Below are 15,482 nucleotides of genomic sequence, written 5' to 3' on the forward strand. Positions count from 1 at the left end.
ACCATACTGGAGGTGGGGAAAGAGCATAGGGAACAGATTGAGACTTCATAATCCCCCTTCTCGTTCTATTACCACTGCTAAAGATCAAGTATACATATGAAGCAGTGCTTATAATTTATTTTATTCATACTTTCCTGTAAGTAACTATTTAGAAAAAGTTCGGAATAGCTTCTCCACAATTCACAATGGCCTGGTGGTTTTTTTGGTCAATATGCTGTTGTGGAATTGAACATTCACTGGCCAACAGTTTCTTAAGAATGCCTCTCAAGAGCATGCTAATTAGAATCGCACTGACATATGTAATCTTATGCTATTAAATTACACAAGGAGTTAGAAAATATTTAGCAGTTTTATGAAATACTTTGACCTTGGAATTCTACATCTTACGAATACAGATACTAACTTTTTTACACTTTCAACCACTAATGGCAATTCAGAATAAAAAAAATCGGGGGCTTTTCATATAGTTCTAAAGCTATTACATATATCTCATTTTAACTCCTGATGTCTAAGAAATGTCTTAGTTTGAGATGCAGGTATCTTAATTTGTCAGGATTTAAACCAGTGCAAACTGGAAAAATTCATGGAAGGATGACACCTGTTGTCAGGTTTATTTTTTCCCCACCATCAGTTCTCTGATTTTATTTCTATTAAAAAAAAAAGAGTTGACTTTGGCAAATTGAGGTTTAAACTAAGCATGCGAATAATAAATGAATCATTTTGTCATGTATATACTAGGTTTCCCCTGGGATCATTATTTAAGGGTACTTTTTTTTTACCACTAAAAAATAAAAATTTAGATATTACAATACCTAAACAGTGATACCAGTAATTTAGTTTTCATCCTGATACTTGTAAACCTAAAAATCCAACATTTATTTTCACCAAGATTTTAACTTAAACCTAGTCCCTCTGGTGAAGTGATTTCCTTCTCCGTTTCAGAACTACTCTCGTAACTTTGTCACTGAGCAAACAGTGATGGGTGTGATTCATTGATAAATTGATTACTAATAAAGGGAAGTTTTTACACCATTCCTTATACAATTCAGGTAGGTCACAAAATGAAGAAAACAGAACAATGAAAAGCAAACCCCAGTCCTTAACCTCTAAGGGATACATTACCTTCCCACTTACCTGAAAATATTACAAAAATATGAATGACTGTGTATGGAGCTATACCATTAAGTTTAATTGAGAGGTGTTATTTTTTTTCACTTAAATGCTTACTTATTTAACTTCAAAAAATTAGAAAATCATCACTTTGAAATCAGAAAAGCTAAAACACTGGGAGCAAGAACAACAAAAAACCAAATGGCTAAAAATAACTCAGTTATAAAAATACAGTTTAAAATTTATCTCAGAGAAAGAAACAAAACCACTAAATGTTTTTCCCTCTAGGTAAGACGGCTTTCCCTGGAGAAAGGAGAAAAAAAAAAAAAATGACTAATGATTCGAGATTAAAAGCAAACCTAACTGTTATTTACCCCAACAACATCTAAAATAGATGACCCACACAGCACGAAACTTTCCCATTCACAATCGCACACAGTTAAATTACTTTCTCCTCAGCTACATAAGAGTCTTTGTATAACAATCTCCCTTTAGGAAATTACTGTATTAGTTAAGCCTATTCATTCTTGCTATGAAGTTAATTTCATTTATATAGGCCACAAAAGTTTAATTGGCACATTTTACTTAAAAATAACACAAAATAAGTCATTCTTCTTTTAAAAATTATGGGATCATCTGTTTTCAAAGAATAACCCCAGATACTTAATTCATTAAAGCAATGTTCCACCATAAGCAGTCAAGCTTTTTAAATGATCACTAAGTGCTCACCAGAAGATTACCACTGCTATGTGAACTTCTTTTGAAGATTCGTGTCCATTTTATAATATGATACAATTCTGTACTCAAGTTTTTTTTTTTTTTTAAGATAACCTACATACATACAGTTAATCTGCCTCAAAGAACTTAGAAATACAGTATAAACATTTAAGAACCACGACGAAGTCCACTGTGGTTCAAACTTCAACAAAGATTTTCTTGAAACCTAGTACAAAGGTTACTGGCTCAAGACCATATCCCAAAGTGACATCGGCACAAGATTCGATTGTAAGACTACCTCTTAAAAAAAGAGCACATGTGGTTATCCATGGCTTTTAACCTTGAGCTACAGTTAGGCTACAAACCCTCCCCGCCGCCCCCGGCTAAAGTTAGTCATGTGGAGATGTGCACATTCTCTGAGCACTGTTTAGAGTCCTTGGTTTTCCAGCTCTGATGGAGATCTCGAAGGCGCTCAGAAGTCCGTGTGCTTACGTTCAGGGCAGGATGAACCTTACAAATGCCGCTTTCCTCCATTAGTGACAGGCCACAAATTCCAAAGTATGCATGCAAAGCATCTGAAAATAAGACATTTTTTCATCACAACAGGCATTATTATTTGTACAAAATATTTAGCTACTTATCAGCCCATCACTACATTAAAAATAAATTTAGAAAAATACTAGTGTTGAAATATTTGCTTTCTCAGTCTCAAACCTCAAATTTTTAAAAACTAGATGATCAAAATCAGATGATATTCAAGAAAATATCACTAACAAGGAAAACAGTTCCTAGCTTAAGAAGTGAGTCCACCAACATCTTCTGTGACTGAAGAATAAACAGGAAGAGTACTAGCAAAGACTCCTCACTTTAATGGGTTTTCTCTTTTGCTGACAAAAGAATATGGAAACAAAGATGTTTCTATTATAAAAGGAACTTTTCTTCTTAAAAATGAAAATAAATAAACCTCGGAATCTAAGTAGCACTGCATTCCCTGCTAAGTTTTAACTCTGACAACTCCTAAACCACACAATGCCAACTCTGTGTTAAATGAAAGAAGGCTGAGCAAAATAACTCATTCTGGAATGCTGTACTATATTTAATTTTCCTATTTGAAGTAATGTCAGTCACTCTAAAAATATCCAACCTGAAAGTAAAAACAAACTCAGACATTCTGTTTGGTTGTAATAATGTGACTGTTCACACCAGAACGATTCTGCACTGACCTCACTACAGTTTCCCATCTTTCGGGGGCAGTAACTTTCTTCCATTAAATGACCACTGAAATCACATGGCTGTTGCCTGCATGGCAGCCTTATATGGAGTCGTAAAAGTGCTCAGAGTTCTGCCGTTATGGGAACACTTACAAAAAATAGATTTGTACTAGTCAAAATATTTTTCTATTTTTGAGTTGGTTATTATTTATAGCTTCATGGGCTATTAAGGTTCAAAACATCTTACCAAGTCAAAGTGTATCAAAAGAATGAAAGAGAAAGGTTGACTTAAATAAATATCATTTAGTTTTCACAACAGGAATGACAGACAGTTGTACTTATTCAGTGTTATTTGTGAAAAAGTTATTTCACCAGTTAGGCCCATGTTAATCCCCTTTTATGTTTTTTCAGAGAATGCTTACGACTTCTTCTAGCTCACTTTCCTCTAATTTTCACACCAAAAAAAAAAAATTTGATTTTTCCTATTTTATTTTTCTTGCAGTTATGTTAAATTACAAAAGGCACAAAGCAACATTAAATTTTATTGTCTAGAAATGAGAAAACTTTTCTAGGAATAAAATGCAACAGAAAATACACTCATAATAATGTAAAATAGGATCTTACACGTTCCAGGTAATGTAAAATTTTTATTCCTCAAAAGGATTTTTTATAAAAGCTAATGAAATAGAAGTTAAACATTTCAAACCTTAAAAATAAATAATAATCTCATCTGTAGGTGGTGATGTATTCGAGCACTTTAGATGTAGAAATATACATTTTCTTCATAGTAAAACTTAATTCCTTTAATAAATTTTTCCTGTTACTGTATATAAAATCTCTTTGTGTCAAAAGATTGATTTATTAGAACCAAGCATAAGCTAATTTTAAAAAATCCTATTAAAATAATTTTTATAACAGCTCTGGAAACAAATCTTTTCCACATAAACTCAATGTATCATACAACGATTTCTATGCTCTGTAATGTATAGAATCGGAAGACACTGCAACATTTCAATAAAGAATATCACAACCAAGCATTTACACAAATATTAAACTTAGCAATTGACCTCTCTACAAAAAAGCTCCAAGAATTTTCTTTTAAAAAAGCTATTGTAAAAAATCAAAATGTATCTCAATATGTTTACATAAGAAATGCTTTTCAAGAATGTCATTTCCCTATTCTCATTATTTGTTAAAAATAGTACCATGTACTGGTTGAAAACAATGGAATTGATACCAAAACAATTGTTTTCTTGAGGGACTTTTAAAACATATTTACAGCTATGGGTTACAGATGCCAAAATTTCTAAATATTCCCAGATGGTGCTAGTAGTAAAGAATCCACCTGCCAATGCAGGAGATGCAAGAGACATGGGTTTGATCCCTGGCTTGAGACAATCCCCTGGAGTAGGAAATGGCAACCCACTCCAGTATTCTTGCCTGGAAAATCCCATGGACAGAGAAGCCTGGTGGGCTACACAGTCCATGGGGTCACAAAAAGTTGGATGTGACTGAGCAACTAACACTTTCTAACACTTAGAAATAAAAAGCATTGCACTTTTTTTTTTTTTAAAGAAGCATATTTTGCATGAAAAAAACAAGTAAATATGGATATAAGGAAATATTCCTGCTTTCTTCAGGTACAAAAATATGATTCCATGAGCCCTTTATTTGTATTTCAATTCAGGTACATATTCTGACTGTAACAGTTCTATGACAAGAGATGAGGTAAAGAGGTTCTAGGCTAACAATAAAAACCATGATATTATTGCAATGTTGCAAAAGCAATCATTTCTTGAATCTAGTTTCATGTATTTATAGCTAATACTTTGTCATTCTGCTTATCAAAAGTGTCAGAGTTCTGACTTATTTTTAACAAACTCTTGAATTGAGATTATGGAGGCTGTAAATATATCATTTACTGGAGGTGAAACCTAAGAGGGAGGAGGAAGTAGCTTGGAGAATGACTTCTGAAAAGAGTAAGAATTAGTTCTCTTTTGGATTTAAGAGTAATTTATTCTACACATAGCTCAAGTGACAGCTAATACTTCTGAAGATTTTGGATGAACCAAATTATTCTATAAAAACCATTTGAACTGGGACCATTCAGACCACCTGTCTTATTGTCTGCAATAACATAATACATTGCTAAGTGAAACATTTGGGAAAAAAGTCAAACTATACCAGTATCTTGATAATCAAACCCTTCCTTTATACCGTGAATATCCTAAATCTACTGTAAACTGAAACAATTTACCTTCTTAAAAACCTTATTTAAAGTTAAGTTTATAACTGTGGCTATATTTTCTATCACATACCCTTTCTGACAAACGCTTAAAGATTATTCAATAAATAAAACAAAGGTTGCTCTGGATTTACACAAAAAATAAACTACCTGGATGACTATCCGGCCACTTGGCAAATCCCCCAACAAGGCGATCTTGAGTTGATAAGATGTAATTTCTATTTTTCTCAAAGTTAGTATACTGGAAAATTTTCAGAAGCTGAAACGACAGTAACAAATATAAATTTATTGACATAAAACTTTCATATCAACCTGTGGCTCAATTTTCAGATATATATAATTTTAAAATGCTTTTCTCTAGTTAAGGCTCTCAAAGCAAGCCTAAGGGATTTGAACATTTAAAATTATCAACCACATTAACTTTTTAAAAATCATCTACTCTCATTTTCGTGACCCATTCACTATTTCTTTGTTTTGAAACAGATCCAAATGACTTCTCTGCAACATATTCAAAACACAACTTGCCAGTGTGTTCAACTTCACCAGTTATTTTTACAAGGGCAATTTTATTTACCCATATTCTAACTCTTATAATAGATTTCTGAACTGTTATGAACTATAGTAATGATAAGTAAAAATATTTCAAAAAAAAGGACAACAAAAATTATTAACCACACGCTAAAGACAATTTTGAGAATAGTAAAAAATTAAAGCTCTTTAATTAAGAAAGATAAAAGGTGAGACAAATACAATTTTAGCATAAAAGATTAAGTAGCTTAAAGATTCAGGACATGTATTGTTCTTTTCCCCAAGATCCTATTAAATAGAAAAAACAAAGGATAAATCAAATTGTGAAGAGAACAGGGTCAGGGGATGGTGGAAAGCTCAAGTGTCACAAAGCAGCTGAAGGTGTGCTAATAATATGAATCAGAGAGCCACAGAAAGTATTAAAGACTAACAAAGCAGCATCATGTCTCAAAAAGCAAAATAAAACCAATTAGAAAGTTACGGTACTAATAAGAAGCAAACTTATTCATTCATTTTTATTTAACTAATAGAATATAAGCAGAGACTCTTTAGACTCCTGATACTAGAAATGCTTTCTAGTATCAAGTGGCACATGGGTCATTACATAGAGAAGAAACTATAATCGTACTTGGTTAAGCAATAAAGAATATTTACACAATTCTAGTAAGTGATTATTAGTTTTCAAATTTTAAAATCAACCTATAGGCAAAGCATAAAATATTTGATCATTGTTACTGAGCAAAATATGAATGTTACCTAACTTGACGTTATACAAAAAAGGCAAACTGACAGATTTAGAAGGAAGAGGAAGAGAAAAGGTTCAGAACTTAAAAAAAAAAAACAAAAAACCCAGTAATAATTTGCTGGAAAAAAGGGAGACCAAATTTTCATTTTTCACAACTGGGAATCAAAGATAATGTCTAAATGAGTCAAGTCAAGCAATCAGCATGTTTAAAGTTATTTAAAGTTATCTATAAGAATTAAAAATTTTAAAAGTTGCCTCTAGAAAGTTGTCAAAGGCCACCAAAATCATACAAAGAGACTCAAGAACGAACTTGAAGGGGCTTGTACTAGTCAGAGATGGGACAATCTGAGCATTAACAAGAACAATGTAATGGACTGAAACAGATAAAACATTAAAATCTATGGGTTCACAATGGCACTCAAAGGGTAAAAAAGAAAAAAAAACCCTAAAATCCAATTATTTTATTGGAAAACTGTAGAGGATGCTAGAGAACCAACTCAATGGATGGAATGAACATTATTAAAGTTAAATAATCATCTGTCTTTCTCTGTACAACCACAACTTAAGTTAAAGTGAACTTCTTTACAAAAGGATACTAGTTAGTAAATTTACAGGGAACGGTAGAATATCACCATTTAACAACCCCCAATGACATAATGGATTTAAGAAATGATCGTCAATAGCTGCTAAAACCATTCTGTAAGAAGATGATAAAGCTTTTACACACCAGCAACAAACAATCCAAAAGGAAACTAAGAAAGCAATTCTACTTATAATGGCTTCTAAAAGAAGCCACTAAATACTTGAGAATACATTTATCCAAGGAGGTAAAAGCTTTGTACGCAAAATACTATAAAACACTGGTGAACGAGATTAAAGATCTAAATAAATGGAAAAGCATCCCATCATCATGGATAGGAAGACACTGTTAAGATGTCAACACTACCCAAGCAATCTGTAAATTCAATGCAATCTCCATACAAATGTGAACAGCCTTTTTCCTAAGAAATGGGAAAGCCAATCCTAAAATTCGTGTGAAATTGCAAAAACAATCTTTAAAAAGGAAAATGTTGAGGACTCATACTGCTTGATAACGATACTTACAATGCTACAATAATTAAAATAGTAAGGACCAATGCTTACTATGGAGAGCACAGAAATAAACTCTCACATACAACATCAGATGACTTTCAACAAAGGTGCGAAGACCACTTAATGGGTAAAGAACTGTCTTTACAATAAATAGTACTAGGAAAGCTGGATATCCACATGTAAAAAGATGAAGCTGAAGTCCTTGATTTACACCATTACAAAAATTAACTCAAAGTGGATCAAAGACCTAAACTGAAGAGTTAAAACTAAAAACTGCTGTAATAAAACACTGGGGAAAATCTTCATAATATTGGATTTGGCAATGATTTCATGGAACAACAACCAAAAGCCCCAGCAACAAAAGAAAAAACAGATAAATCAGACATTTCTCCAAAGAAGATATACAGATGGTCAATAAGCACATCAAAAGATGCTTGATATCGCTCATTGTTCAGTTCAGTTCAGTCGCTCAGTCGTGTCCGACTCTTTGCGACCCCATTGACTGCAGCATGCCAGGCTTCCCTGCCCTTCACCATCTCCCAGAACTTGCTCAAATTCATGTCCATACCCATCAGGATGGCTATTATAAAAAAATGGAAGAAACAAGCATTGGTGAAGATGTGGAGAAACTGGAGCCCTTATACATCACCAGGGGGGATGTAAAATGGTGCAGCCTTTGTGAAAAACAGTTTGTTGGTGCCTCAAAAGGTTGAACACATAACTACTATATAATCCAGCAATTCCACTCCTAGTTAATTACCTGGAAAAAATGAAAGCAGGGACTTGAACAGATATTTTATACCAATGCTCATAACCACCTTATTCATAAGAGCCAAAAGGTGGAACCAATCCAAGTGTCCACCAGCAGATGAACAGATAAACATAATGTGGTATATACCTACAGTAGAGTATTACTCAATCATAAAAAGGAATAAAATTGTGATATATATGACAATATTGATGGATCTTGAGAAATATAAGCCAGACACAGGACACATATTACATAATTCTACTTATATGATGGACCTAGAATAAGCAAATTCAGAGAGACAGGAAGCAGGAAAGAGGTTACCAGGGGCTGGAGGAATGGGAGAAAGGGTGCTATTGTTTAATGAGCAGAGTTTATGTTTAGGGTGATGGAAATGTTTGGGGTATAGATAATGGTAATGATTATACAACACTGATCCATACACTTACAAACAGTTAAACTGATAAATATTACATTACATATATTTTACCACCATAAAAAAAGGCGAAGAAAAACAGGTTGATGGGGAATTTTATAATGGATAAATCAGCTTTGACAACTCTGGAGCCCTTAGATCAAAAAGCAGAGACAACCAGAGACTGATTATATTATATTCCTCTTGATGTGATGCAATAGGAAATATACATCATCCTGATTTAATATTTAATGATAATAAGGAGTTATGGCTGAATTTTTAGAAGACAGAATATTACATCTCCATTCTTTAAAAAGCTATCTTTGTTTAATGACTGTACTGAAGAATTTCCAGATAAAGTAAAAAGGGGTTATCTAGGAATTGCTTTAAAATAATACAGTGAGGAGGAAAGTGAGCAGCTGTATGAATGAATGAAGGCTGGCTTTGAGATGAGAACTGTTGAAATTGGCTACTGAACATATTAGGTGTTCATTATACAGCATTTTCTCTTTTCACTATGTTTGAAATTTTCCATAATTAAAAAAATTAAAATGGTGCACCAGATAAATGGTACTAGAAGTGAGGAGAATAGAAAAAACATTCTATTTTCTTTATTTACTTCAACCACATGTATAAATTTTAAGAAAAAAAAATTAACATGTTATATAGATGATGAATATACTTTTGTTAGATTCCAGAATATCAGGCCTAGGTGATACTTGCAATTTTAGGATCTAGAAAACTTGTGGGTACTCAATGGCTAATAATCTTATGGATTTACACAAATCAAAAGGTAGCAGAGATGGGGAAAATGTATGATCATATAAATGAATACATTTCAGAAGGCTTACACAAATAAATGAATAAAAAACAGAAAACTTTAAATGGTTTTTAAAGGAATTACCCCGTGGTTTATCTTTTAAGGTATTTTCCCATAAATCCTTTACTGGTATGTTCAGACATGTTCCATCTAGGTGGACTACTGGTAAGTTTCAGTTACAAGCTTTTTATAGCACTACACCTAGTTTCTTATATAGGTTCTGGACACTAGAGTCCTATAAGAATAAAAATTTTTAAGTAGTAGAACAGGTAACTGAATTCTGTGGAAAAACCATACAGAAACTGCCAGGAGCCGGCGAGAGACATTCCACTCGTGACAAAGGTCATGAGGAAGGAGGCTCGGCATACGCAAAGGCGGGATCGAGCCTCAGGAGTCCCCCTGGATAAATAAATCACCTAAACCATTTGTATACGATAAATTTGCAGGAAAGAAACCCTGGTTTTTGATAAGGATCAAAGACTGCTGACTTTGCATCCCCTATTATCCTCTATGTGTAACTTAGGGTATAAAAGCCCCTGTTGAAAATAAAGCTACGGGCCTTGCTCACCAAAGCTTGGTCTCCCCATGTCATTTTTCCCCTCAATTTCCAGCTGAGTCTCCATCTGGAGCGCGGATATCCTCTGCAACCATTTATTTGCCTGGGCTTCTAAGACCCACTCGAGAAGGTGTCTAAGGTGGGGCACCTTCCGCTATTCAAGAGGGCGCCTGCGGCCTCCGTGGTCAGAACTAACCTGGTGTCATGGGTTATATTGATTTTCTGTGTAAACCAAGCTACTCAGCTTCTTTTCTCCACTGAATTTTCCTACTGAGCTATCCTCATTCTATTACTCTTTATATCTTTGATAAATATGTAAATAGTCGCTGACACCGTCTCCCCTTCGAATACCCTGGATCAGCCGGGGCTGGACCTCCGCAAGAAACCAGCTTTGCCAGAGCAACAGGAAAACCTTTTTGGCTTTAACCTAACAATATTTAATGAACACTAAAAGACCAAACCCTTTAAGCACAGTTTTTTATTAACAAAGAGTAAAAGTTTCTCATTTTTATTATTTCTCTTACCTTTAGAGTTGCTCCCACCCAAAAAGAGTAACAGGTGTCAACAGGCTTATTAGGCCTTCCATGATAACCGTTCTGTTGTCTCATTATGCACCACCTTTTTATCCGGTTCAGTTCTTTTTCTGAAAAAACTTCTTCTAGTTTACCCATCAGGCACAGTGATGCAATGCCACAAAAAGTTGATCCTCCTGTTAATTAAAACCACACAGTACTTTAAACTTATTAGATGTCTAGGGAAGTAATATGAAATGATTGAAGAAAAAAAATGGTTAAGTAATTCTAGAAAGCAGTGAAAGAAAGGTAAAATTAAAAGAAATATAATTTTACTTTTATATTACTATTTTATTTACTTAAATCTCACTATTTAAAATAACCACTAGGCACTGAGGTCTTCAATATGCACTTAATGAAACAGAAAAAAGTTTAAAATAATTTAAAAGTATAAGAATCATTTTTTTAAATGAAAAACATAAGATTTATAAAGTAGTTCAAAATTTTATGGCTAATGGGAGGGCTGAAACTAAAGTCTAGGACTACTGTTTCCTGTCTACCACTCTTAAACACCTGAGTCTGATTTTAATTCCCTTAAAAATGACAGTGTACTGTTTATAACTAAGGTCCCATCTGCCTAAGCTACAGGCTAATTTTTACATATAACATAAACTAGAGGCTTATATGCACTCAGCTTCAGAAATTTAAGGAAGAAAAAGTGAAAGTGAAAGTCGCTCAGTCCTGTTCGACTCTGCAACCCCATGGACTATATATAGTTCATGAAATTCTCCAGGCCAGAATACCAGAGTGGGTAGCCTTTCCCTTCTCCAGGGGATCTTCCCAACCCAGGGATCAAACCCAGGTCTCCCACATTGCAGGTGTGTTTTCTTTAGCAAAAGTTATCTTAAGGAAGAAAAGTTCCTTAAACAAAGGAATAGGAAAGGGAAAGAGTACATGTGTGTTGGGGGCGGAGAAGAAAACTATCTGGAAGCAGATGCACAATACGTATCGATGCTCACTATGCTAGATTGAAAAATGCCCCACCCCACCCCACCTGCCACCACTGCCCAGTGATACCCAGGTCCTAATCCCTGGAACATGGGCATGTTTCCTTATATGGCAAAATGGACTATGAAAACGTGATGGAAGTTAAGGATTTGAGATGGGGAGATTATCCTGGGTGGGAGACACCCTAAATGCAACCTCAAGTGTCCCTGTAAGAGAGGGACAGAGAGAGACTAAACTACAATCAAAAAGGAGGCAATGGAAGCAGAGACTCAAGTGATGTGACGGCAAACCAAAGAACGTCAGCAGTCCCCAGAAGCTGAAAGAGGCAAAGGGACAGACCTCCTGGAACCTCCAGAAAGAACCCACCCTGCTGACATCTTGATCTGAAGCCCTGTAAGATGCAGTTTGGACTTCTGGCCTCTGGACCTATGAGAACAAATTTGCATTGTCTTACACCCCTAAGTTTATTAAAATGTTATAGCATCAAAGGAACCAATACAGTCACAAAGGTAACTACTTTCCTCAGGAAATGAAAAGTCAGTATTTTTCCACATAGGAAAAAACAAACAAAAAAATTCCACCACTTTCCATTGGCACTATCTGTTGTCAACTCCAAACAATCTGAAAATACTCCATATTTCCAATTTATTACAACTTCAATTACAGATTTTTATTAGTTCTAGCTCTTTAAATAGATTGTTCCTAATATGCCTCATTTTGCAATTCTCCTTTTGGTGTTACAAATCTTGGTTATATTCTCTGGCAAAGGAAAAGTGAGCATTCGCTCTAGGAAATGTAAGGCAGCTATCACACTAAAATGGTCACTGTCAAAAAATAAAAACAAACAAATAAATAAAGGGTCACTGTAAGAACTATTTAGTCTTCAGATTTTTTTTCCCAATGGAAAAAAAAAAGAGGAAGATCTATGTTAGCAATAAGTATATTAAAACAAAAGTAAAACAAATATATCATAACCTTTTACATTAATTTCTATTCAGCAACTATCAATCTTATTCCTCCTTCAATGACCTACTAGTTTCAATTTCTCTTTTATGAAGCTGCCCATGACTTCAAGTATTATAGATAATTAAATATAAAGCCTCTAACAAAAAGTACATAATTTTTAAAACTAACTGCACCAAGAAATAAAGAGGTATTTAATTGCTACTCTCCAAAATAATTGTTGGAATTTTTTAAAGCAAGCCAGAACAATTCAAAATAAAAATACTCTTTACTTTGCCCAAACAACCAGATTTTGAAAATAACAACTTCTGAAGTAAGCTTGGACTCTGAAGAGCCAAACAGTTATTACAAAGTCTATGCTTTAAGCTAAAACTCACTTATCAACATTTATTCCTAAGAGGTTCCTATCTAAACAATTCTAAAAAACCAGTTCTTAAAATGTGGATTAAAAGTAGCATGGTAGAAGAGTGTAAGAGGCAGACATAAAAACAGCAAAAGACAGGTAACATTCTGACAGCGTAGTATATTAAAAAACATTACTAACAGAGCAGGCACAAGAACTCAACTACAATATGCTTTTAAGGCTAAATATTAATAGGATTAGGTCAATGATTTCTACAAGCATCAAAAAATTTCGAGAACATCCCATCATTATATTAAATTACAATTTAAGAACTGCTTCTCATAATAATGATCCAAATTCTAATCTTTGTTCATTATGCCTCAGTTGAAGAAGGTTATGTAAATAAATGACCTTCTTTATCGAAGGCAGTAAGAGAATATTAAGGCACATACAAGTAAGAGGAAGGTTTCCAGATAGAGAATGGGATATGTATATATGGTTGGTTTCCAATTCTAAAAATGAGCTGTGTTTGTCGTTAGTTTGCAATTTTAAATAGGGGGCTTATCCAAAAATATCATTTGAGCCAATACCTGGAGGATGTGAAGATTGGGTGGCAATAGCAACTGTGTCACTGGTCATCAGCACTTAGTAAGTGGAATACACTTACAGCTGCACAAAGAGGAAATCTGGCACCTGTAAGAATGTCTGAGAAGATGGGGTCTGAGCTCACTATTGTAAAGAATGTTAGTGGGCACCCTGGGTGAGGAGATACTGAGCAGTGCAGGAGACTTGTGGAACAGACACCAGAAAATGAGACTATGTTCTCTGGGATGTGAAGGAGAGCTGCTGCTAAGTCGCTTTAGTCGTGTCCGACTCTGTGCGACCCCATAGATGGCAGCCCACCAGGCTCCCCTGTCTCTGGGATTCTCCAGGCAAGAACACTGGAGTGGGTTGCCATTTCCCAGGGCCGCTCAAATCTGATACTTGCTGATGGAAAGAAAGGAGAACAAACATGACGACTTCACAGACTGCCCGAACTGCATTGCTCGTTTTTAGAAAGAGGTCTCTCTTGCCAGTGCAGACAGGGATAAGACAAAGAAGGGAGACTATACCAAAGCCTTCCAGAACAGTACTTCTCAGCCTGTCTAACCTCACAGCACACAAGAACATTAAAACATCTGACATTTGTAGGACACTCAGTGGTGCCAAGGAGCTCTAGACACCCAGGTCTTGGCTGCCCCAAAAGCTGAGTGAGCAAGGAGCAAGTGAGCAATAGCTTGGCAGGCCTATAACCCTTTTGCAGCGTATCCTGTACCTTGGCACCCTGAGAAGGAAGCCCTCCCCTCTACAGCTTTAGTCCTGAAACCTACCAACCCAAAAAGAGAGGTAAAAAGAATATGTAAGCTTTTCGGCATGAACCACAGTCCATCAATGATGGTCTTGTTGGGTAAGAGCCTACTTGAGTCAAATGGACTCAAAATCACTACTTGTGTGACTCAGCAAGACTTTTTTTTTTTTCCCATCAGAGAGTATCAGCTTTGAGCAGCCCTCTCTGCTTCACATCCTAGAGAACGTAATACCATTTTCTGCTGTCTGTTCCACAAGTCTCCTGCACTGCTAAGTATCTCTCAGCCAGGGTGCTACTAACATCCTTTAGTAGAGAGCTCAGACCCCGTCTCCTCAGACATTTTTACAGATGCCGGATCTCCTCTCTGTGCAACTGTGAGCATATTCCTCCTTACCAAGGGGTGATGACCAGTGACACGATCGCTATTGCCACCCCAGTCTCATAGAGACTCAGGCACACACAAGAATTAAGATGTCCTCATTACAGGATGGCTTCAGAGGAAAATCCCAGACAGTGTTCTCTATGCCCCTCAGTGGCACACGCTCTACGAACACCACTGAAGGAGGGCGTGAGAGCATGAGAGAGGAGGAGTGACCGAAGAGGCCGGGCCCTAGGGGAAGCACAAGCATTACGTTCAAAAAACTTTCATACCTGTCCTGCGGTTTACAAACCAGTTTCCCTCATATCTCTAACAAAGAAAGAAGAACGCCTCTGAGCGACTCAGTGAGGAGCCTAAGCTGCACAGCGAGTGTTAGGGCTGAGACCTGAATACGAATGTGTTCCGTCCACTCCCTCGTGCTAGCAGGGGGATGGACACGCCAAGGGAGCACAAAAACACGGCTGTCAGAAAGAGGAAATACGGGGTTCATTCAGAAAGCCTCCCTGATCTCTTTTTTTTTTTTAAGGAGCATGGAAGTATATTTTCTTCTACATGAAAATTTTCCACGTGAAGAGTTCAGGCTATTGATACGCTGACAGACTGACTATTGCTCACTCTTCTGGTTCTCCCAAAATTGAGGGAAAATGTGAGAGAGACTTGTATTAGTGTGTGTAGTGAACATATGCCATACACAAAAATGTTTTATCACTATGACTTAGTACAATTACATTAAAGAAGGTAA

At 35.6% G+C, this 15,482-nt stretch overlaps 1 protein-coding gene across 1 annotated transcript in view; it reads right to left on the reverse strand.

Moving 5' to 3' along the window:
• Nucleotides 1-1,168: 1,168 nt before the first annotated feature.
• Nucleotides 1,169-15,482, reverse strand: part of PGGT1B (protein geranylgeranyltransferase type I, beta subunit) — a 54,316-nt gene continuing 40,002 nt past the window's right edge. The window contains exons 7-9 of the mRNA XM_010862075.1: nt 10,712-10,896; nt 5,434-5,542; nt 1,169-2,402 (exon numbers count right to left, since the gene is read on the reverse strand). Coding sequence (XP_010860377.1) covers nt 2,221-2,402; nt 5,434-5,542; nt 10,712-10,896 — 476 coding nt within the window. The 3' untranslated portion in view covers nt 1,169-2,220. The remainder of the gene's footprint in view (nt 2,403-5,433; nt 5,543-10,711; nt 10,897-15,482) is intronic.

Source organism: Bison bison, unplaced genomic scaffold (assembly GCF_000754665.1).
Source record: "Bison bison bison isolate TAMUID 2011002044 unplaced genomic scaffold, Bison_UMD1.0 scf7180017864476, whole genome shotgun sequence".
NCBI classification, from domain to species: Eukaryota; Metazoa; Chordata; class Mammalia; order Artiodactyla; family Bovidae; genus Bison; species Bison bison.